Here is a 24,522-nt window from a genome sequence, read left to right on the forward strand (position 1 = left end):
GACTAACTGGGTCTCTTAAACCCTGGAAATACGCTACAGTATTTAATAACGTTATAGAAAGAGGGGGTGGCTGGACTTCGAACCTGATGTGGCGTCATCTCCTCTCGCCCGTGTAAGCAATTCTCTCAAAGATCCACGCGATGGCAGCAACGCCTCTCTTATCGTCGAGCTGCAAAACAACTGTAAAAGTCACGTTTAGTTAATTCAACCCCTTCACTCCAGCAAAAGTACAGACTCAAATGTACTTAAATACAAAAGTAAAACGTTTTAAATGTCAATTTTAAATACGAGTTTTGATAACTTCTCACAATTTAAAAAAAACTGCAAACAGTTTCCCTCTAGCTGTTATAAAATGTTAACAAATAATTCTCTAAAATATCATTGTCTCGTTTTGTTGCTGTCGTCGTCGTTAATGCTCCTTTGACCCTTGTTCCTCACGCACAGCTGGCTCCCTGTTTTCTCCGCTCTATGTAAAATGTATTTGGAAAATCAACGACGGTAACAAAGTCGGCCTATAGCCACAGAGGCGTAGGTTCTGCTGTGAAATGCATTATTGTAAACGACTGCAACCTGTTTTGAAACAAGACCAGGTGTCCCCACAGCCGTGAGAAATGTGCCGTGAGAATGTCTCACAAGACGAGTGCATGCACACCTGCTTCTCTTCTCAGCTCTGTGATCGGGTTTCTTTCTTTCCTTCCTTTCTGCGCAGCACCCGATGTTTAGCTCCGCACCAGAGGTGGGAAATAATGAGGTAAACAAATCGTTTGCGACAGCAATTCTTCAAATTGGGTTCATTGGCATGGAAAGGCTCAAGTAACCTACGTTTAGAAGCCAATGCCAATTGAAGCAAATGTCACCCATCCATTTTGACACATTCAGGAAAGTTCATGCTTGTTCTCTTCGTTCCACCCAGCATCTTTCTTTCTCCTTGTTGAATGGTCTGCTAGTGAGTGCTGAGTGGAGGGGTTCCTCCTCCACAGCCACGCTCCTTGTTGCCTCCTAGCTCCCTCTCCCCCACTCCTTGCACATCTTGCACACGAGCAAAGCGCCGCACTCTCCGAAGAAAAAAATCCGCGCAAAGTTCAGGCTCGAGATTGTCGCCCGTCTCGCTTTTTGCAACTTTTGCGTCCGACCTCCGATGGAACCGCGCTACTGAAGGCCGCCTGTCGTATTTTTTTCCCCCTACGCAACCATGAAGACTGCAGGGCGCGTTTTGATATCTGATTTGTTTATGCTGCTGCTTGCTACGCAGGCGTTTGCGCAACAGGGTGAGTAGATCCCGCATTTCATACAACTGGGGTATATCCCAGGTGTTAAAGGCGGATTACAAGTAGGACTGAATCGCAGGGCACATACGGACAAGGTACCATTAATGTTAAGATTCATACCGGCAATCGGTGGGAACTGAACCCACGCGCGTCTGCACCGAGGACAGGCGAGTGTACCAAGACCATCAGTGTTTACTTTTACACCACTACTGTGGGTAGTTCTCACCCGCTCTCTGTGCCGTAACCTGGCGGTAGGTAGGTACAAGTTGTCATCAATTTATTTGGATATCAAATTTATTTTCCACAATGAATATTTTTCATATGCCATTAATCAATTTCATCCGAACCGCCCCTCAAAAAAATGGTTACATTTTTACTAAAGGAAAAATAGTACTGAGTTGTAGAAAAACATAATAAATGAAATTAGAGAATATGAAGAATAAAACGGTAATAAAATAAAAACGCCTCAACGGGTTAAGATGAGAGTCACACACACACACACACACACACACACATACTGTAGTGTGCCTTTTGGTGTGTGCCTTTATCTTTTTCACGTCAGGCAAGCAGTGGCATACCTGAAGCACAAAATGTGGCTCTCAAAACAAAAGAAATCAACCAACCGACTGCTTTTAAGTTGAGAAATTTGTAAATTGGGACACTCAGAAGTCAAGGTAGCAACGTACTTCAGTACGTTGGCTTGGCCAATCAAAAGTTCTGATATGATTGTGACGTATCACTCAAATCTTACAAACCTGCACTTGTGCAGCATTTGTAGCTCTCTCATGCTCTTGCTCATCTAGAGTAGTTGAGACAAGGAAACCTCAGCAAAATATTTGCAGCTTGGAAGCACATACCTCAGGTCAAAATTTCCAATATGTGGACAAATCATTGCTCCATGATTGCTTTCCACCAATCGCCTCTCTTGTCAAACGAAAGAGATTATGAAAATAATTGTAGTCATGTTGTTTGTCTTTTTTTTAGCGGGAATGCAAGTCACTAGTTGCTTTTTGGACAAATCAAATTTGCTGTAGTGACCAAATTGGAAAATTGTCAACACTGACTGCGCTTTTGTAACGTGGCTCATCTCTGTTCACAGCCATGTTGTTAGTGGAAGCAGTGAACATCAGCTACCAGAGCAATATGGATTCAACTCCATTCGGCTAAGTTTTTTCTCACATGTCAACACTATTATTGGAAAGTGTTTAGTGGAAAGTTAATTGATAACTTATACAAGGTACCAGTTTGGTTTTTGTTTTCAAATAAGGCCGCATGAAATAAATGCTTTTTTTCGCATATGCTAAAAATTGGCTGGCATGCCGCCAATAGCCCCGTTAGAATATTTTGAACACAGCTTTAGCCGCACTAGGAACGGGATGATTCTTGTGTATTGTTATGTTTTCTTTCTTGATGATTTTTTTTCCCCTGCTCTGTTGTTCCTGACCACATAATGTCACGACTTAAATGGCCATCTTGCTCATATCCCTTTTCTCCTGTGAGACATCAAAGCTTGCAGTCGTAAAGTTTAACGTCAGCGTAGTAAAGCAAAGGGCTGTAAAGCTAGGTGGACGTTTCTCAACCATCTCAAAATGTCAGTAAGTGTTCCTGGGCCGTATCCGAGCGTTGAGTGACGGCCCCTCTGGCTGGGAAAAACTAAAACCGCAGTTGTGCTAAAGCCACGCTCCCCGATAATCATCTTGTGTTCTAAGTAACCAGAGGGGCACGTCTGGGAAGTCGGGCCCCCCAAACTCGCGCTCCCTGCTCTCCTTTTCTCCACAGGGGCCGGTTAAGAAGCGCCCCCCCCCCCTTCCCCCCGCCCTCCGAGACTCTGTAAACTTATTAAGCCTCCAATTGAAGCAGTTCAGCCGGGAGCCAAAGTCTCAACCATTGTCTCTCATCTGACATGTGTGTTTGGATGACCTTTGACCTCCCAGCAAGTCAGCGGTGAGGCAAACATCAGCTTTTAAGAGGCTGTTTAGGTTAGCAAGAAAGAACACATGCTGCCCCCCCATTCGAGACCCCCAAATCCCCTGTGATTGTTTTGCTCCAACAGGGAAAGTAACAAGTTTCTTTTTTGTTTCTGAAGAAGGGGAAAGAACATCCTGTTCTCTTTGTTTAGGTTACCACGTCGACTCACTTCTGACCCACACAGGAGGTTTCAGACGGGAGCGGAGCGGTCTGGAAAGTCGCTTCTCTCTGCTGCATTTGGATGCTGTGCTTGAATCAATAATTCTGTCGTTGAAAATGAAAAACATCAATGTAGAATCGAATATTAAATACGGTACCTCAAGCTTGCTTCAGTCCAGCCTTTATTTTTGCCTGATTGTTTCAGTCAGGATTAGGCTGATACTGCATGTTTTCCTGCCTAATTCAAATACATGTCGGTTGATTCCCATCATGGGAAGTTTTTTGACCCTACCTACCACCATTGTGACTCATTTACATAACCACCACCACAACGTTTTTTTCTGCAAATGACTTGGTAGGGAGGGTGGGCAAAAATCTGGCATTTACAAGCTAAAGCCAGACGACGTTATGTCAAAGCCAAAAAGCAACCGGAGCTGCATTGAGTTTGGCTGGATGCAGAGCTTCGCATTAGCTAACAGCAGCTTCTGATAAGCGTTTGGTGATGTGCTAACTCCACAAAAGGAAATACAGTCCATAAACTTCAGGCGTCAGAGTAAGGGGTCAACATGCAGACACTCCTAGCTCTGCATCTCAATTGCATGAAACAGGAGAGCCCCGTCAAAGCAGGCTAATTTCAGCAAGACAAAAAAAACAGTCAGAGTATTCTGAAATTCTTGATCCTCAAGACTATTTTGACATCACAAGCATGCTGCAAAGACACCTGGGAACTGTTCTGCTTTGTGAAAAAAATGCTTTCTACCTCACGTCCAACGTTGAAAGCTAAGATGTTCCTTTTTAACACCAGCACACTTTGAGGAATTAGCTGTGTCCATCCTCACGACCTCTTTGACCTACAGACCGAGACGTAGCGGTGGCAATCAGATTCATAGGAAACAGAACTAAAAAGCATTTCCTGGCTTTTTCTTCAGCGCCAGAGTGTTTCCCAGGAGGCCACGGCACACTGCGGAACCCCTACCGCAGCGTAGACTTTGACTCCACTGAGATCCAGAATACGGCCATCCAGGACCTGGTGTGTGACCACTCGCTGGCACCGGGCTGGTACCGATTCAAGATCAACAACAAGCCGGCAGAGATGCCCACCAACTGCGTGGAGGTATGTCACACATGGTATGACACAACAGCCGCATCCGCAGCAATAGGCACGATCTTCTTTGGAAAATGTTTAAGCGATACGAAAGACGAAGAGGAAGGGAAGCGCAAATCTACACGAGTGCCAGCGCCCTTGTCACTTTTGGGGCAGATGAATCGCTGCGGGACGCAGGCGCCCGTGTGGCTCTCACTGAAGGGCAAGTCCTTGCCGAGGCCTGGCGAGATCCTCCAGTTGTCTGCCTGCGCCACCTGGCAGTTCTTCCACGGCAGCACCAAAGACTGCTGCCTCTTCCGCATCCCCATCACCATACGCAACTGCGGCAACTTCCTGCTCTACTACCTGCAGCCCACTCAAGGATGCATGGGATACTGCGCCCAAGGTGTGGCCATCGGCTTCATCGTCCCGTTGGGAGTGTTTGTCCCCCAATGTGTGACCCCAATCTCTCTGCTGTTCAGTTGCTCCAACTTTGGCGCCCGGATTCTGCCCGCCGGGTGAGGTGGAGCTCAACGGTCGGTGCAAAGGTGAACTCAGTTGAGAAGAACGACTGTGTTGTCAGACACGTACGCAGCTGCTCTAACTGTCAGATTGCCTCCTTGCCGAAAGCCGCCGTGTCGCCGTCGTTGCCGTCCCGGCCCCTCATCAGCCCGGAGCCTATCGGCCACAGCGTCCACTTGAGGTGCTCCTTCATCCCGCCGCCATCGGGCCAACCGCTAGGCTTCCATGTGGTGTGGGCACGGCACATCAGCCGCAGCATGAAGGCCGAGATCCGCCGAGAGTCCACAATGAAGACCTTCTCGCTGGTGCGGATGGACGGCGTTCACTTCACACTAGGAGAGACGGTAATACTTGCCAGATGCCGTTTTCGGTTTGACCCCCTTTGGTGGATGAAGTTGACCCCTCGCAGCCAGTTCCAAAGGACAGACCGCAGTGCGAGGTTAGCAATGCTTTCCTCCCTCCCTGCAGTTGTTGCTGATGCTTGAAATGTTTCAATCGCGGCTGTCCAAACTACAACCTGAAGGCCATTTGCAATCTTCGTGATGTTGGCTTCACTTTCAGCTGTGTCAAGGTCTTCCTACAGATTGCTCTTGTTTTGGTCGTGGATGTGGAGATCTGCGGATTTATTTGAGTGCGAGGCAAGGCAGTGGGCCACCGCAAAATCGGAAAAAATGTGAAATAACTGTATTTGCCTTATTTCTGTGATGCGGTTTTTCAAGGTAACCAAGACCAATTTAAATAATTTCAGGATAAATGAAGAACGTCACGTTGGTTCTGTATGCGACCCTCAGAGGAAAAGACAGAACACCCCCGCCTTGCCACGTGCAAGGTTGTAATCTTCTCGTCAGTCTAAGGAGCGAGTGGCGACATGCTTTTCGCACGCCATTGGTGTCACAATGGCGCAGCAGGAAACATCTTTTAGCATTACGTGCACTGTTGATAATAACATGATAATGTGTTTATCGGTTCATTTCCTGGAGCAATTACATGTTACCAGCAAATATGAAGAAGTGACACTGAGGTGAGGTCATACTCACAGCTGTGGACCGCCGGGTTGCCGTATTTGGGCTCTGGGGTGGGATTAACTCGTGGCTGGAACATGCTCCAGTGGGCTTGCTCACAGGGCCTTGCGCTCCAGAACTTGATTGGAGAGTAGGGTGCGAGGTCAGTTTAATGTTGTCACTGTGCTGGTGGGGAAATGTTTTGATGGATGACAAACATATTGTCTGGTCCTGGAAAAAAAAACCTGCGTGCGAGACCTCACAAGTCAAAGATTGTTGATGTTTGTCTTGCAGTTCTCATGCAGCGTGTCCACATTCCGAGTCGGTGTCAACCACAGTCGATCTTCTGCCAGGGAGAGCGAAGCCTTCTACGCCGGGCTGAAGGTGCACAGGCAATCGCCGGTCTTTGAAGTGAAGGCGGAAAGGTAGCAAAGCTCAGTCGGCTGCTTTTCTCCAGTTTTCCGTGGAGTCGCTTCACATAGCCGAGAATGGCGAGGAGCATGAGGTCAGAGTCCACAGCACTGTGCCTCTCCCCTGCGACGACCTCGACCAGTGCGGAGTCCCTCTGGTGCTGGGTGTGCACGACCCAGGTGAGATTAGCTGCTTCTCGCTGATCAACAACGTGTAAAACATACAGGAAGTCTGGACAGCCGTTTAATGAAAGCAAGGCACGCAGACCGGCACGGTCACCTGCACTGTTCGAACCTGAACACTTCGCCAAAGTACATAGAAACACACTTTACGCAAACACTGGTTCAATTCAAATGTACTGTACATTTAGTAGAAAAATGTATACCACGGCAAATGTTTAAAAACAACTTCAGGATTAAATGCAAATGCATTGAAGCTAAAAGTTCAATACAACTAAACTGAATTTAGTGATTCTTTCACATGCCAAAAGAGGAAGGCCACAAAACACACACTTTTTACTCATCTGGGGTGCCCAAGTCTGGTCCTCATAGGGTCCCCCCCCCCCCCCCCCCCCCCCATCCAGCCTATTTCAAATGTTTCCCTCCTCCAAGTAACTTGATTCAAACGATCAGCTCATCAGCAAGCTTTGTTATTAATGACCCTGGTCATTTGAATCAGGTGTGTTGGAGGAGGGACACAGGCTGGATAGGGGCCCTCGAGGACCGGATGTGGGCACCCCTGATCTAGATCAAGTAATGGTCCAAACATAAGCAACTGGATTGCATGAGATATTTACTTGTTTGAATTGTTTTCATTTCAAACGCCAGCAGTAAATTCAATGTTCACTCTGCCGTATTTATTGTGTTGCATTGCTTTGCACCACCCAAAGAATAGAAATGTCAGCGGGACGGCGCACACAAACAGTAGTCGCTTCCACTCTGATAAATAGGCAAGTCGGTAGAGATTTGTAATGTGGATTTTTTACTACACTAATGTCAGGATTATGATGGAATCATATCAACCCGTTGGAGAGAAATTTGAGAAACTAATCGTGATTAAAATTGCTGCCTTACGTGCAATTGCCCTCGCAGGCTGTTTGTCACCGATTGACAACCCCGAGACCTCACCCTCTTCGCCCCTGCGTCCACAGATGGCCTCGGACTTGAGGTCTCCAACGTGGTACTGTCTGCCTGCCAGGTGCGGCTCCGTCCGACCGCCTGCAGCGAGGGAAGCTGCGGCCGGGCGTCATTCTTCATCACCGCCGTCACCGACTTCACGCGCGATGGAAGCCGCATCAGTTTGATCAGCGCCCTGCCTCAACACAGCACATCGCAACTGTGGAGGAGCCACATGCCAACGTCGCTCAAAGTCAGTTCTTGTTGATGTTACATCAAACATTGAATTAGCACCGTCTCGGCATCTTCCTTCACTTCTTGCGAGAGTTGATGAGAGCACGTTTAAGGGTTTTCCAGCTTTTTTAGGAAATGCTGAAAGGTTTAAAAGTGCTGTTGCTTCTGGTGGATTTTAAAGGAGATATATTATGGACAATGTACTCTTTAATTGCTTGGCTATAAATATTTGGGTCTTCATAGTGCCTTCCCACTCATTGGGTGTGAATATGGACACCCAAGTAAATCTTCAGATTTATTTTCAGACATATTCACACCCAATGAGTTATCGGCCTATTTCTGAAAATGTATGTATGAGAGAGCCAAATTTGCGGCATCCCCTTTGGGCTGATTTACAAATAAAAAGTACTTCACAAATTAGATCTATCATTATTATCATCATCAGTATTATTATTATTGTTATTATTATTATTACGTCCCCACCTTGTTTCTCGTGTCCCTCCCGCAAGTAGTAGCCCTTCAAGTCACGGTGCTTAGGCTTCCCCCATCCGTAACAACAGCTGGACTCACAAATGGCTCAACAGTATGTAAGCTTGAAATCATAGTAGGCTGCTTTCAGTAAGACAACAAATTCTTGATCCTTGGGGTATTTTGATGAAAGCATGACATCTGGGAACTGTTCTAATTGTGGAAAAAAATGCATAACATTCTTTAAGTGACGTGGGCAGTTACATGAATGGAGGCACTTGAGGGTTTTTGAAGAGCCTCTAAATCCTCTTCAGAGTGAGTGAGGAGGTCCTTGAGGAATGCTGTGGGATCACTGAAGGTCATCGCTTTAATGAGGGCCACTCAATTTCATGACTAATTAGAGTATAACTAAATGAAACCACAGTGTTCTCTGTTCACATAGACACAAGATATGAAGTGCTTCATGAGACTTATAGAAAAGTAAAGGGCGGGATGATCTTACGTGATCATTAGGTTTGGTTCTGACGTCTTGTCGGTTCTGAGACGACTTCTGCATCTGTTTTCCATGAAAGCATCAAAGGCAGGGGTCAAAATGTCATTGGGCAAAACCCTCTTGTCTTTGTTCTCCTTCTCCTGCCTACAGGTCACAGTTCAGGATGTTCCCACCTCTATCTGCTACTCGTTGACAGACCCACATGTCATCACGCTGGATGGCAGGTATTGGACAGAGAGACCTCATCAAAAGACACATTCACCAGCTTTCTCGTCGGTCATTGTGCAGGCACTACGACAACCATCAGACTGGCACCTTTGTGCTGTACCGGAGCCTCGCCAGGGACTTTGAGGTCCACACTCGGCAGTGGGACTGCGGCAGCCGGCATTACGCCGTGGCTTGCAGTTGTGGCATTGCGGCGCGAGAGGGTAACGATGTCGCCATCATTGACATGTGCAATGGCCAACAGCAGGAAACGAGGCCAAAGCTCACTGTGAAAGTCCTTGGCGGAGAGCACACCAATAGTGGCCGTGTCCGCGTTTTGGAATCTCATCAGGGCAAGAAGGTCACTGTAGGTATCCAGTCTTGCAAATCAGCTGATCAATATTTGTGTCGAATAGGTCATGTCACAATGATGTCATATGTAGCCTGGTGCCAAAAGCTGATTCAAAAATAGACAAGGTTGAAATTTAGACTGTGGGTAATTAACATGATCAATGAGGGACTGGCTAATTAATTTAGGAGGTAGAAATAAATCAATTGCCTTCATTTTGGTCATGGTTGATGGTGCCACCATGTGTTGTAAATGAGCCAAGTCCTAGCCTACTATTGAGTAGCTCTTTTGGTGACTGTTTGACGTAGGATTTGTTCGGCTGGGATAGATTTGTCCATTTCCCTTTTATCTTACCAAGAAGACAATGAAAACCTTGAGCTTGACTTTTCAGTTGCATGGATTAATGGTACAGACTTGCTCTTTTGACAATGAAATGGAAAGCACGCTGTAGAGATAGCTGATGTTAGAAGGCTAGCCATTATGTTTTGCTATCTGACTCCAAAACTACCCAACCACGCATTTTATACATTCCTGTGAGAAAATGTTTTGCACAAACCCCATGACGGAGATTTGTTTGACAGTCTGTCAATGTAGAAGTTGTTACTCCACCATCAGGGTGTCTAGCAATCTTTTCTGAGAAATATTTGCGCTGGATTAATTTATTTCTATATATTTGGGGAAATATTATTCTTTTCTGGTGGCGGAACATCAAACACTAACATTTTTGTCATGGGCTTAATTCATGTCAGTAGTAGTCACTTGTGTTCTGCCACCTGAAAGTATCCGAGCACCAATATTTTACAAACATTATGAAATGTCCTAGTAGCATTGGCTGCCGCCACTCTCATTGCAGATGATCTTTCCCTCTGGGGCCTTTGTCCGAGCCGATGTTGACGACTGGGGGATGAGCTTGTCGGTCCGTGCACCAAGCGTTGACTTTGGCAACACGCAAGGCCTCTGCGGCACCTTTGATCGCAATAGCAACAATGACATCCATGGCTACGAAGGCGTCCATGATGACTTGCATGCATTCATAGAGGACTGGAGGTGGGTCATATGATCGTTTACTATCGCTGTTTTTGGGCTTTGACTCACACGTGTACATGTTTGGGTTAGGATAGCTCCCGGTGAGAGTTTATTCGATAAAACGCCCCCAGGTTCGAGACAAGAGGAAAGGAGACCTTTCTGTCGGTGCCAGAAAGGATACAGTTCTTTTCCCTCCTCGGATGAAGGAGCCAGGCATGTATCTGGTCCATCCACTTACTCTGACTGCATTGCACAGGACAATGTGGATTATACATCTGTGTTTCCCTCACTGGATACCACAATGGAATACGTCAAGAGTGCCGACAGAGGGGGAATCGTCCTGAACATGTCCTCCAGTCTTGCCTTGCAGGGAAGGGTCCATCATTTCAATGACCACAATGATGAAGAGTTCAGAGATGACCATTCGCTATCTGATGACAGACTCAAGAGACAGTCAATGTTTGAGTTCCACTCGGCCTCTCAAAGCATCAGCCAGGCTGATCTGGAGCACCTTGCCTACTTCTTCCCCGAAGATCACCTCGTAAAAGCGCGACCGCAAGCCCAACCTCGGTGGCCCACACCAAGTGGCCTGACCTCTGGCAAAGCACTGGAGGTGTGCCATACAGCTTTGTCCAACTCCACAGTTGGCACTGTGTGCCGTGAGCTGCTGGGACGTCGCCTTGAAGAAGCTGTGAATCTCTGCATCCTAGACCTACAATTAAAAGATGACCTGGGCTGGGACGAGGCAATGCTACCCTACCTAGCGAACGAGTGTGAGAGGAGGCTGCTGGAAAACAGGGCCCAAAGAGAGCACAGGCTGCTAGCTCACCCAGGGCGCCCCGGGGAGGTGGTGACGGTACTGCGCTGCCCCAATTTCTGCAACGGCAATGGAGTGTGCACAGAATTTGGCTGCCAGTGTCACCGAAGCTTCACTTCATATGACTGCAGCTTAACCATCGGTGAGTGTCTTCCATCACCATACTTGGAATTGAATGCTGTGTACTGAAAATTCCTGTCTCTGTTTCTCACTGGAGAAGACCAGCCAGTAGAGGTAATTGATCTGGAAAATGGTGGCCTCTGTGACCTCAGAACATTTGACTGCCGGAAAGTACGGGTCTTTGGTCTGGGCTTCAGTGAGTCACCTGACTTGAGCTGCCACGCCACCAGACTGAAGGTGAGCGAGCGTCAGGTTCCCAAGTATTCCCAAAAATCATATTCTTCTCTCTAAACGTGGACATGTCCCTCTCCAGTATGTGAATGGCATTTGGCTTCCAGGGGAACAACAGAGAACGAGAGCCACTTTCCTCAGCTCCAAAGCTTTGGACTGTGGCGTCCCATCGTTGAGCAGTGAAGCCGTCAGCACAGAAGAATTCATGATGGATGAAAAACCATATGCACGTTGGGAGATTAGGGTACAGCTGCTTTAATCACATCATAAGTATAGTTGGTTATTGGCTGTTGTCCTAACTATTCCCCCGACCTTCTCCTCAGGTGACCAACGATGGCTCCCAGTACAGTTTAGCCAAGGTGCTGACAATCTATGACGGCATTTGTCAAGTGTGCATAGTATCTCGCTCAGGAATCTGCAAATTAAAGGTAACTTACATGGCGAAGCAAAAGCCATGCCACAATCTCTTGGTCTCCCTCTGTTAGTCGATCGGGAATTGCCTTTGTGGACTGGAAAGTGATGGTCAGTGGGGGTCCACTGATGACCAAAGCAGACATTGTTTGCCCTTTCCCAACACGTAGCAGCTGCTTGTGACCATAAAATAAAGACAGTTGGGGGTTTGTTGACACTGGAACAGGTTTTACAAAATAAGGTCGCAAAGAGGAGTCTACCTGAACTCGCCACAAGCCGCAGAACCAAGATGTCGCTTTTGATGGTCTATTTCTTTGCCAATGTGTCTCTGGCAGGACCGGACGTGTAACATTGACGGAATGTGCTTTGCAGAAGGAGACTCCAATCCAGGAAGTCCGTGCCTTCTCTGTGACCCAGACACCTCAAAATTTACCTGGTCACTCAATCAAGGTACAGTGCTGTGCCTCCATAAGTGTTCTCAGCCCTGTCATTAGTGGGCAGATCAGTCGCTAAGTGACTGCAGGAATTACCAAAAACATGCTCACATAGCTGCAGGCCTCAACAGTCGGCAGCAGCAAGCGGGGGTCCACGTCTGTGCTTGCGCCCTTTTATCACATCACAGTGTTTGTGTTCTAGAGTCAATGCTTCTGCTGCTAGAAGACAGACAGCAGTTGATCTCACTTTGAGGTCAGGCCACTGAGAACATGTTTGCCACAATGAGCAGATGAAAGGGGCCGAGGTTTATCTCTCCCAGCATGCACCTGTTGTTTAACCTCCGCAGGAAGTCAATGACAAGCTAGATAATGTTAACACTTACCAACACTACCAGAGTCTCAAAAAATAGATTCAAAAAATAATCTGGACAGCACTCTTGGATATAAACAATATTTTTTCCAGTCAACCAGCCGCCCACCTTCCATCAACCTCAGGGCGAGCTGCGGACATTCGCAGGAGAGAACTTTGTCTTCCAGTTTGCCGCGTCGGACCCAGAAGGCTCAGCCCTACTTTTTCAGCTGGCCAACGGACCAAAGGGTGCCATCCTCTCGCCTGCTGGGCTCCTTATTTGGAGGGTCCCATCGCCTCCCGAAGAGGAATTGATTCGGTCAACCTTCCGCTTGACGCTATCGGATGAGTGCAATGCCCAAAGCAGCTTCATGGTTAAGGTGGCTCCGCATGATCGCAAACAAATAATCAAAATGACGTGAAGGATTCGTTTTGTTCGATGCACATTACTGGTTTGCTTCTGCATAGATCCATGTGGTGCCATGCGGATGTCAGAATGGAGGCACGTGTGCAACTGATTTCACCTTCCCTGCTGGCAGTGGGAAGTACCTGTGTGTATGTCCTGAAGGGAAACAGGGCGACCTCTGCCATGAAGATGTCGACAAATGTTTATCGGCACCTTGCGCGGAAGGAACTTGCATTAACACTGATGGTGGATTCAGATGCTACTGCCCTGAAGGGCTGACAGGTACCACAGTTTCATTCTGGATCTGGTGTGCTGCGGTTTACTTTAACTTCCATCTGTCTGCAGGTGCAACATGCCAGGAAGATATAGACGAGTGCAAGGGGACTCCCTGTTTCCCAGGAGTCCATTGCCTTAACAGTCATGGTTCCTACAACTGTGGTCCTTGTCCCCAAGGCATGCTGGGAAATGGTACAAAATGCACTGGTAAGAATGTTCGTACGCTCACAAGCTTTAGCTACATTAAGTGCTCTAACATAATCGGTCTCCTTCATAAAGTGGACATGAAGTCAGCCACCGTCACACCCACAATGGCTCCAGGAACTTCTGTCCACAAGGTGAAAGAAATTCTGATGCGGAGCCCAACTACACTCCACCCAAGAATCCAGGTTGCCAAGATCATGCCAAGAGTGGAACCCCTTGAACTGCCACAGTCCCAACCCACAACATGGAGAAGAGCTTCAGGAATGAGCCTGAGCTCTGTCTTGCCGAGTCATACAACCAGTGGCACTTCCAAGAATACGACCGGGGTATCACCTGACCCAGTCAAGGTTGGTCCGCCACAAATCGCCACCGCTCATGCGAAGAAAACCAGTGTGATGCAAAACTCTGGAAAACCAGCTGCAGGTGAGGAACACCGTTTTTTTGGGGAGGCCTTTGGCAAGAGTTGTAATAACGTTAGGTGAACGAGGAGATGACTTGAAATGATCTCTCTCTTAAGGGAGCTTTTGTCCCTCAATACTTTGTTTTCTCTGCCTGTCAACGTCACAGCAACGTGTGCCAGCAGGCCTTGCTTCCCCGGGGTCCAATGCATCAACAGACGGCCGCCGCATGTTGGCTATGTTTGTGGCCGCTGCCCACCCGGCCTTCACGGCAATGGGCGAATCTGCATGAAGGCGGGTAAGGGAGTTGAACACAGTGGGAGCCCAGTTCTGTTTTAACAGAGGACTCAGTGGTAATGCCCTCATCTTCTCTGCTTCTTCAGCATCCAATCACCTTTCACAGCGGCAGGCGGCAGGCCAAAGGAGCCAGTCCTCGCACAATAGCAGCAAGGTGTCCAACCTCCACTTACATGCCCTAACTTCCAGAGACGGCATCAAACGCTTGTCTGTCACTAGAGATGCCACATCACGTCAAGCTTCACCTGTAGGGAGAGGAGGCGGTACCGGAAGGAGGGAAGTGGACACCGATGATGTTGTCAGATCAACGGTGAGTGTTCTTTCTATTGCTGCCACCTACAGAGACAATGCCACACCCTCCAAAGGGGTTTGCGGTACCCAACGCGACAGGCCCAAAAGTGAGTCTCAGCTAGGTGAAAGCATCACATGATTCCTAAACTAAACCTTCTATTGTTTGTGGTCATGTCTTAGGTCTCTGATCAAGCCGTACTCTACAAAGCAACTCCACCATCTCCTCGCCTAATAAGTCAATCTGGCCTTGTGACAAAACCCAGACAGTCAACACATCCACTTCTCAACTATGTGGCGTCTAGCCGGACCAAGCCCTGGACGGGACCTGCATGGCCTCTTAAGGGAACTCTTGGAGCTTTGTCTTATTCGCTGCCTGACTCTGAGTTATCTGCAGACAGGGAAGAGGCGGTATTGACCCTGACAACGCCACATCACAGCCCATTTCTCCAGAAGACCCCTTCCATCCAAGCGCGGATCAGAAGTCATGTGACGGAAAAGGAAGACATGGTGCCATGTGCTGACCAGCCATGTTTTCCTGGCGTCCAGTGCAATGTAGCGTTGGATGGCAATTCCAAATGTGGCCGCTGTCCTGTTGGTTTCATCGGCGATGGAAAAAGGTGTCGGGGTGGGTTTGAGTTTATTAACTAACCATGATTTGATTGATGAGCACTTGTGTTTAAATTGTCCTCTGCTCTTGGGTTCGAAGCTGTTTGCAAGCATACATGCGGACGGAACATGGAGTGTGCGGCTCCCGACACGTGTCTCTGCAAGGCAGGTTACTCTGGGTTGGACTGTCAAACTGGTAAATTGCTAATTCCATTCAAACACTCCGAGTTGTTGTTACATCTGAGGGTTCATCGTGGCACAGTTCAGGCAAAAAGGCAGATGGAGCCAGCCGCAGAGGAACAGGCAAAGAAGGCAGAAGTTCAAGGGAATCTTGAAGAGTATTTATTACACCATTAGGATTTTGGAGCCGTTCACCAATCACCAATCAGCGAGTTAAAAAAAACAAAACAAAAAAAAAACAGTATCTGATCAAAAGATGGACCAATCCGTCCAATCTATTTCAACAACTTATTTACTGTACAGTCAATGCACGGGATTGTAACCGGCCAAAATCAAGTAAATGGCCCCCGTTGATAGGCATTGGGAAAATAATAATAATGAAACCCTAAAATTTCTATACAGGAGAATGGGAGGGAAAACAGTGACAACTAAATTATTGGGAAGAAAATTGGGGCAAGAAATTAGAAGTTACAAACGATTACCGATTTTGCATAAAATGCAAAATATCTGCTGATCCGTTCTAGCTGATCAGATCTGTGTGAAGTCTACTATCTGTTACAAAAAGGCAACCAAGTGCAGGAGCACACAAACTATAAACCAAAGCACATACGGTATAAAGCAGGAGTCTTCAATCCTGTTCCTCGAGGGCCGGTGTCCTGGATGTTTTCCATGTCTACTTGCGGCAACACACCAGTGATCCAAATGATCAGATAAACAGCAAGGTCTGCAGAAGCCGGATAACAACCCTGCTCATTTGAGTCGGGTGCGTTGCTGCAATGAGGGATGAAAAACATCTCGGAAACGGGCCCTCAAGGAACAGGATTGAAGACCCCTGGTTACAAAGCAAAGAAAACAAGTGTGAAACCAAGAAGCAAAGAAACCTGGGGAGCAGTCTTACCATAAAAGGTGACGCTACAGGCAACAGAGGACAATGTACTCAGACCAGCTAAAGAAAAGAGTGAACTAAATACAAACAGGCTGACAAGACAACGAGGCACACCTGGACAAGACGCAAGTTGCTGAGAGGGAGCAGGAACATGAAAACAAATCACAAGTCATTCACAACAGAAAAATGAAATGCTCTGCAATATTTGGTCACCCAAAGGATCACAGATCACATGAACTCTTTCAATCTCGGGTTTTTGTGGTTTCAGCAATTTGTGAACCAGAATGCGTGAATGGGGGAGCATGCGTCGCTCCGGGGATTTGTCAGTGTCCCGCCGGCTTTCATGGAGAGACTTGTCAGGAAGGTAAAGATTCATTTCATCATCAGAGTGGAGCAGACCCTCCGTACACCTTCCTGCCACTAATGAACGTCAAATGTGTGTAGGTGCGTGCAGGTTGGCGTGTGAAAATGGAGGCACATGCACAGGATTGCAGACGTGCTCGTGTCCTTACGGTTTTGTTGGCCCGCGATGTGAAACCAGTGAGTTCACGGCACGACCACCTCTGTCAACCTTCATGTGCATGTTGTGAGCGCTATACAGTGCAGTGGTACCTTGACTTAAGAGTGCTGATGAAACGTACACATATTTGGAGTTAAGACTGGTTATATTGTCTATATGTATTTATTCTTTGCTTTGGGTTGCAAGTCCAAACTTGAGTGACAAGCCAGGTTTTGATATGATGCTGCTCCAGTGAAGCGGGGGGCGGGCGGGCGGCTGGGCGGGGCGCTCACCAGCAGTGTAGTGAACGGTACAAAACAGCCAAATGCGCAGATACAAAATGAAAACACTGGCCAGCGGCTACACTAGGCCAAAACTAACCGGCCATATTCTGGACATTGCACACTAGGCCGCGCCCCATTAAGGCACACATACTACATACCGTATGTTGTTGTTGTGACTCAGCTGGTCCCATTGTACTGCAATTACACTTTTTATAAAGCCAATTTGTTGCAAGACGTTCTCTTTAATTATGTTTTTATACAACAGCATGCTATTTTCTTGATTATAAATAAACACTTCACAAAAACGTTGTGTTTTGTGGAGGGCTGCAACGGATTGATCCCATTTCAATTCATTTCAATAGGCAATATTGATTTGGTATATGGGCCGAATGTAATGTAACGTAACAAAAACGTTCAAGTCAACGTACCGCTGTGCAATGTTTGCAACTTTTCGGAACTATGATAAAGCCGACTTTGTAGTTTTCACGGGTGAAGGGTGCGCTTATGTGTGTGTTGTGGGTCATAGTGGTTTGCAGCCGCCACTGTCACAACGGAGGCCGGTGTGTCTCGCCAGATGAGTGCAGGTGTCAGCCCGGTTGGAGTGGACCTTCCTGTGAGACTGGTGAGCATTGATAATAGACAACCGCGTGTACTTGGGGTGCAACGGTCCAGCTAACCCACGGCCGGCTCGGTCCGTACTTTGGTTTTTGGGCCGCGGTTTCAGTACGCTTTTGCTATGTTTTGTACCGAAAGGGAACCATTTTTCCTCGCGGATGATCTTTTTATTTTGCTTGTCAGCAATTTCACGTCGAACAAACTGCAGTGTACGGAATAATGCGAAACGTGTCTTTCGAGTTAGGTTATTAGACAACACTTTGAAAAAAGCACCACCTGCATCGTCATAGAGGTTGGGAATGATACCGCTACTGAAATGCGTAACATTTCATGAAGTGACAGTTGAAACTGTTGAATCTCTGTGTATGACGTGGCCGCGATGTCTCCACGCTGCTGATGTCGGCTTTCTGTAGCTCTTTGCTCTCCAGCCTGCCTGAATGGCGGCTTGTGCATTCGGCCCGACACCTGCCGGTGTCCTCGCGGTTTCTACGGCGCCCGCTGTCAAAACGGTACGTGCATCGGGATGACAAGTGTTACTGTCGTTTGGCTGCAGCGCCACTGATGGTGTCTCCTCCCCTTGCAGCCATCTGCACACCACCGTGCAAGAACGGCGGTCTGTGCATGAGGAATAACGTCTGTTCGTGCCCGCAGGGATACACCGGCAGACGCTGTCAACAAAGTCAGTCATTGGCTGCTTTTACACTGCCTTCCTGGCATGTAGCAGCCTTGCTCTGTAAAGTGCCTTAAAATGAGGTGTGGGTAAAAGTACAAGTAGCTTAACAGAAAATAGCTTTGGTAAAAATACAAGTCACCTTGTAGAGTAGTTTGCTGCTCGTAGGTGTCAAAAGTATATTTTTACTTAAGTATTGAATGTGTAAAAGTATTTCAAAAGTGAGCACTTACAATGATGGATAGGAATTCTATTTGATTTTTTATTCGGTGTACTTCAGTTGTTTAAGATCAGGGTGTTGGCTACTGAGCAATGTTAGCCAGCACATGTTAGCCTGGCCATCCAAAAACACCGATGTTTTGATTTGACTCGAACAACAATTAATCTAACCTCCCACTATGCGTTTCTTCCCCTTTGACAAGGACTTTTTCAATGCCAATATTTTGGTGGGGATAAGAAGCATTTTATCCAACATGTTCCCTTCCCATAGCTTTGCTGACGTTGTGAACTGACAAAAAAATAGGGGGGAAAAATACACCTTACTTGCATTTTTTTTTTTTTTGCTTCAGCAACAAAGTATTTGCGCTTGTTTCCTTCCCACAACTGCCGCTCACCTTCTCTCCAGGCGTGTGCAAGCACATGTGCATAAATGGTGGCCGTTGCGTTGGTCCCGATGTTTGTGACTGTCCGTCAGGTTGGCATGGAAAGAGATGTGACAAACGTAAGAAGTGTATGTGATTCCTGCCGTTTGTTCACACGTGATGGATCCCTCTGAGCTTTATTTTCTTTGCCCTCGCAGCCGGCTGCGAGCAAAAGTGTCTGAACGGGGCTGAGTGCGTGGGGCCAAACACCTGCCACTGCGCGCCCGGCTGGCACGGAATGCTGTGCCACATCCGTGAGTATCAATCACTTTCACCTTATCTTAAGGGACGTAAAACATTGAGCAGGTCAGAAATTACACTCCGCAGACATGAAAGAAAGTCAACTGAAGCCCTCAGAAGCAAACACTTGGTCACAGAGGCAAGAAAAGAAAAAGTCCCTCTAAGGAAGAAGCCTCAAACCGAAGCCAGGCTCTGTGGGGCGTGACTGTCTGCCTCGGCCGGTTTGGTTGAGATAAAGAGACAGAGTAAAGGGACGGAGGGTAGATTGAGAAAACAGGGTAGAGCAGGGTTTGGCAACTTAAATGAAGGAGGGGGGGCACAATTTTTCATCAGTGCTACTGGGGGGGGGGGGGGTGGAGGCAATAGGACCACACACACACACTTTCTAACAAAGTGTATGACAAAAATGCCGTTTTAAATATGGAAAAAATGGGTCCAGACGTACAAAATATGTGCTCTTAAAATGCTCTTAAAAACCTCTATTGAACATCCAAGGGTTTGAAGCAAACAACAAAATAACCACATCCTGTCACTTTTTTTCTTGAGTAAAGGACTCTCGCATAAAAAATATTATTCAAAGACAGCACAAAACTGCTGAACAGCAGCTTTTTTTTTTTTTTCACAAAAACCCACTCCAAACTGTAATATTATTGAGGTACTATGTTCGTCCTGCATATCATTCCAAATCCGCAAAAAATATGAGGCCTACTCGCATTGTAATATAAGGTAGTATAAGATCCAGTGTAAGCACAACAAAGACATGTCTACCATCTAGTGTTAAATGGTGATATTACAACGTAAATCTACAGTCAACCCCCACTTTGGTACCCGTGGATTTGCATATTTTTGCATTTTTTTCCCTCTTAATATTCTTTAGTATTTGGGGGGTTTTCATGGGTTTTGTGGAATTATTTTCCCTAATGAACTGGAACTTGGAACTGTCAACTCCGTTGTGACAGACCATTTCGGGGCTTCAGCTATAAGTAGCATGACATCATCGCACAGCAGTATGACAACATTTTGGATGCAACAAAGTCGGTGACGCAGTAATAAACAAGTTGCAAAAGACAATGAGGGCTCAGTTGATTTGTTGTGTGCGTGTGTGTGTGTGTGTGTGTGTGTGTGTCATCCCACAGCTCATTGTCAGCAAAAGTGTTTGTACGGCAGCCGCTGTGTGAGGCCCAACGTGTGCGCCTGTCGCAGCGGATTGTCAGGGGCTCTTTGCTCAAGGAAGGTAAGAGAAACTTGGACTTGGCATTCTAATTTCTTCGGCCTTGTTGACAGTGCTGGCATAGCAAGACACCACTTTGCATATCCACGCTGTTTTTTTGAAGTCTGAACAGCAAAAAAAACAAGATGTGACCTGTGTAATGAAGAGTAGTCTCCACAGACCATTCCATACCGTTTGTCCAATAAATCAATAAGCAATGGGGGGGGGGGGGGGGGGGGCAGAAAAGTGATTGACTACGTCCGACCTGAACCAACACCATGACAAAAAACAAAACACAAAAGATTTGGGTTTTGTAAAGTCAAAATAAATACAGCTGAACCGGCGGAGGGCAAATATAGTATGTCATAGAAAAAAGTAGACAGAAGATCACAAGACTGCCCGGTGGCTGCTAGCTAAATGTCAGCTCAGAAAGAATATGACTGTGACGTGAACCTTAGCAACAGAAAAGGCCATTATTTGGCCAGTCCCCCATTGACACTTCCATACTTAGCCGTGGACATGTAAATTGTGCTAAGCCTTCCATCTCCCTTCCAAGCCATTTGTCATGCAACACCGTTTTCCCCACTGACACTTGACATTCAAACTACTACTTTTCATGGGACGTCACCGAAGACATGGCCAATGCAAAGTAGCCAGTGTATACCTTGTTTCACAAGTTAGTACCGGTACATATTTACTGTGCTCTCAAAACAATTCAACTCACATCGATTAATGTCCACACTGCTGGCGACAAAAGTGAGTGCACCTCTTTGTGAAAATGTCTAAATAGGGCCCAATTAGTCACATTGCCTCCCCTGTGTCTGTGTCATGCGACTCATTAGCGTTACCGAGTCTCAAATGTGAATGGGGAACAGGTGGCTTCAATTTGGCGTTACCGCTCCCTGGCAGTATTCTTATTTTTGAGTACAACGTTCTTGCCAAGTGTCATTTCTTCACAATTGTCCCATGAAAAGCTGTGATAAAATATGGTTTCACATGTAAAGGGTGTACTACAGTACATATGCATATCCACAAAAATAAACACACACACAACACACACCTATTTTTTTTCCCTCCGGCTGACCATCCAGGTAACGAGTCGAGATCGTGGCGATCCCGAGGCATCGGCTAATCTTCATTCTCCACGCCAATAACTGAAGAGCAACGAATGTGCTTCCAGGAGCGCATGCCAACCCAAGGAGGCAGCTATCTATTTTGCTAGCATCACGTTGTGTTGATGCTGATACGATTTTGTCGATATCACTTTTTGGGGATCATATTTCATTTCAAAGATCATTAACATTTCATTGTTCAACTCAGCTTTCCATGTATTTATTTGTGTCGGTGTCACAGTTGTGTATATACCGTATCCTAATCCTGTAGAATTCGATGTCTTTGTGTAATGCTTGTTTCATATAAGAAAATTATATAAATAAAATAAATAATAATAATAATATGTTAAAGAGAGGCACATAATACGGCTCGGGGGTGGGGTTGGGGGCGAACAATAAAGACCTAAGCAAGAATGGATCTTTTTGGGGGTATTTTGAGTGTTTTCCGGCAAATAAAGGATAAAACCAAAAAAATGGAATGTATTTAAATATATAATACCTACATATAGCAAAATCGGATAAATCATTTTTGAGGGGTCTCTCAATTTTTCTTTTATAGTATGTGCAGGGTCACTGATGGTGACGCCTGAGTTGCGTGTGGGCAGCGTGGGATCGGTTCCCGCTCAGTTACGATGTCTGTGCGTGTGTGCCCTGCGACTGGCTGGCGAGCAGTTCGGTCGGGGTGTAGTCTGCCTTTGGCCCATTGTCAGCTGGGGTGGGCTCCAGCCGGCCTCCCCGCGACCCTGTACAGGAGAAGCGCTGTGGAAGATGACACATAGTATGTGCAAACTTCAACTTGTCCCACAGTGAGTCACTCGCATGAATTGGTCAATGATGGCCGTGTGATATTTAACAACAGATATCACCAAATTGGTACGATTTGCCTCCCCGGGAAATAAGATTGTTAAAAACTACCTTGACCATTGGGAAAATAACATTTGTTGCCTGTCCACACTTCCTAGAATTAGACCTTACCATGAAATTTCAGTCCTTTACAAAAAAAAGTCTTTTAAATTGCACGCATTGCATTTGCATGACTCCTCGTACTTTGAGTAAGAACAAATAATTCCGTTTAAATTCAGACTTGTGTTGTTTCTCCAGTCTTGCTATCCGAATGTTTAAAAAGTCACAAAGTCCAGAGGAATTTGCATCATTCAGATCCTCTGCAGGCCACGAGAAGCCCAAACACAAGTTCACTCATTCATTCTTCTTTCCAGATATGACAAGAGTTCAACTGTGACTAGTGGGTTACAATTCCGCCTCAGTACTGTTACCTATTCTTTTAATGTACTTTTTTGTTGAATCACTCTAATGTGCTTGGTGTTTAACATGCTATTAATATATAAAGTACCACGTTACTAGTTCGATGCTTAAAACTCACTCCTGTTACTTTCTCTACTCAAATGAGGATATACAGCACATAGATGAGTGCCATTATAGATCGAGTAAGTTGCCTGAGATGGGCAAATACATTTTCAGCACGACAATATTTTCGTTATATTTGGAAAAAAAAGACAGACAGAAATGCAAGTTTATCGTCAGAGCAATAAGGCCCAAATGCAAAGCACGACCGGGCTTGTTTTGCTGAGTGAAAGTGCCGTTTTGCCATGGATTTGTTTGGCTTGGCTTGGCTTGGCTTGGCCTGCCCTGCGGTGAGGCAGCAGCAGAGAAGCGTTTGACTTTGCTGGCCAGGTTCGGGGCCAGCAGGTCTCAAGGAAATGAGGATTAAGACCTTAATGAGGCCACATTAGCTCTGCACCACTTCCACGCTGATGTCCGGTGAATGATGAAAGCGAAGCTTTGCTGGAGCCTTTGTTGCTGATTTGGAGCTCTTGTAACTGAGAGCAGAGTGGAAGCTTGCGCCGCTGCTACGGCGGTGATCCGGAGGTCGTGACTCACTGCTTTCAAGCATAATCCAGCAGAATGACCACACTTTTTGCGTCACTTGTCTTTTTATTGGGAATAATGTTCTGGACAGCCTCATTCTGTGAAGCTCAGGTGCCATCTGCTGCCCTCTGGTGGCAATGATCTTTTCGACAATAACAACAAGAGCATTGCGGCATTCGATCCGTTTCCACCTTCAAGCTCCACTGTCGCGTTAAATTGGGTTGTGAGATTTGCGTAAAATTTCAGGGGCTGCAAATCCGGCCTTCTCTGGCCTCATCTAGTTTGGATTTTGACTCATTCACTGCCAGCCTTTTGACAGCATTTTGATATTTTCAAGACCCACAGGATATTGTGGTCAGTGGTCATGGGCCAAATGCAAAATTAAACTCCTTACACCAGGGTTAGGGTTAGTTTGAGTCGGCCTTTTTCCATTCTCCCTCGTCAGGATAAAGCGGTTCAGATAATGGATGGACGGATAATAATCAGCAGTACGTATAGTATTTATAGGTTGCACAAAATACAGCCAACTCTCTCGGTGGCCTCACAAACTGTGCTAATCTCACATCTCAAATGTCATCTACTGGTGGTTTTGCAACAGTAAAGTTGTTTCCGAGGTTGACATTTACTGTGCAGTAGCATCAAATGCTGAAACTATGGCGGAATATCCACTCCCTGAATGTTTTTGTTTTTTAAAAGCCCATCCCTCATTTGCCAACAACTGGGAATAAGACATTCAAATCTGTCTACAAGTTGTAACACTGCTAACTCCCTCATTAAAATTTCTGGCAAAATGTGACATTCAGACATTTTAGCACCACATGAAGCGACCGGGCAATGTGATGTTAGCGTACGGATTGTGAGGTGAAGCCTCGTAAACAGCATTTTAGGCTTGTCTCCAATTTTTTTTCATGGTGGGGGGGTTGCAAATTCCAACCTAGCCCTTCCTGTTCGTATTAATGAATGTGTATCTTTGTTTTTTGGTGCATGAAGATTGTTATATGTTTAACACTGAACACCAAAATCAAAAATAAATAAAAGTGAAAATAAAAACAATTAAAAAAAACATAATTGAAATAAAATTACATTGATATTCAATTGTATTTATATATTTATTTTGGTATTCATGTCCACATTTATTTTGCTATTTATTTTTCAT

At 46.2% G+C, this 24,522-nt stretch overlaps 1 protein-coding gene and 1 long non-coding RNA gene across 5 annotated transcripts; one reads left to right on the forward strand and one right to left on the reverse strand.

Moving 5' to 3' along the window:
* Positions 1-157: 157 nt before the first annotated feature.
* LOC147154118 (uncharacterized) lies at positions 158-6,061 on the reverse strand. The gene is made up of 3 exons (XR_015088228.1): positions 6,039-6,061; positions 3,393-3,500; positions 158-180 (listed from the first exon to the last, which is right to left on the reverse strand). It is a non-coding gene; the product is annotated as an uncharacterized LOC147154118 (long non-coding RNA).
* Positions 1,045-21,821, forward strand: LOC147154119 (von Willebrand factor D and EGF domain-containing protein). Of its 4 annotated transcripts, none has more exons than XM_086041604.1 (33): positions 1,045-1,268; positions 4,325-4,509; positions 4,657-4,885; positions 4,962-5,027; positions 5,110-5,345; positions 6,297-6,386; positions 6,460-6,592; positions 7,564-7,781; positions 8,874-8,947; positions 9,012-9,294; positions 10,130-10,323; positions 10,393-11,261; positions 11,337-11,476; positions 11,553-11,714; positions 11,794-11,898; positions 12,217-12,331; positions 12,779-13,044; positions 13,133-13,352; positions 13,416-13,553; positions 13,626-13,973; positions 14,118-14,246; positions 14,332-14,555; positions 14,717-15,161; positions 15,243-15,338; positions 16,477-16,572; positions 16,653-16,748; positions 17,518-17,613; positions 18,020-18,115; positions 18,190-18,285; positions 18,902-18,997; positions 19,076-19,171; positions 20,294-20,391; positions 21,459-21,821. In XM_086041604.1, exons 1-33 carry the CDS (start codon positions 1,193-1,195, stop codon positions 21,519-21,521), a joined length of 5,874 nt encoding a protein of 1,957 aa, XP_085897730.1. In that variant the 5' UTR covers positions 1,045-1,192; the 3' UTR covers positions 21,522-21,821. The 4 variants fall into 4 exon arrangements, 3 of the variants coding, with proteins under 3 accessions (XP_085897730.1, XP_085897739.1, XP_085897747.1); XM_086041613.1 differs by having other exon boundaries at positions 11,340-11,476; XR_015088217.1 differs by lacking the exons at positions 18,902-18,997; positions 19,076-19,171; positions 20,294-20,391; positions 21,459-21,821 and having other exon boundaries at positions 17,518-18,115; positions 18,190-18,251.
* Positions 21,822-24,522: the final 2,701 nt, after the last annotated feature.

This window comes from Filicampus tigris, chromosome 1, assembly GCF_054856515.1.
Source record: "Filicampus tigris isolate MCC_2025a chromosome 1, RoL_Ftig_1.0, whole genome shotgun sequence".
Lineage (NCBI taxonomy): Eukaryota > Metazoa > Chordata > Actinopteri > Syngnathiformes > Syngnathidae > Filicampus > Filicampus tigris.

Bases quoted from the DNA above. Each gene is read 5' to 3' on its own strand.
- LOC147154119 (XM_086041604.1), top strand. From the start codon at position 1,193: ATGAAGACTGCAGGGCGCGTTTTGATATCTGATTTGTTTATGCTGCTG. The intron at 4,510-4,656 runs GTATGTCACACA...CTTTTGGGGCAG, and splicing joins TGCCCACCAACTGCGTGGAG to ATGAATCGCTGCGGGACGCA. The intron at 19,172-20,293 runs GTGAGTATCAAT...GTCATCCCACAG, and splicing joins CGGAATGCTGTGCCACATCC to CTCATTGTCAGCAAAAGTGT.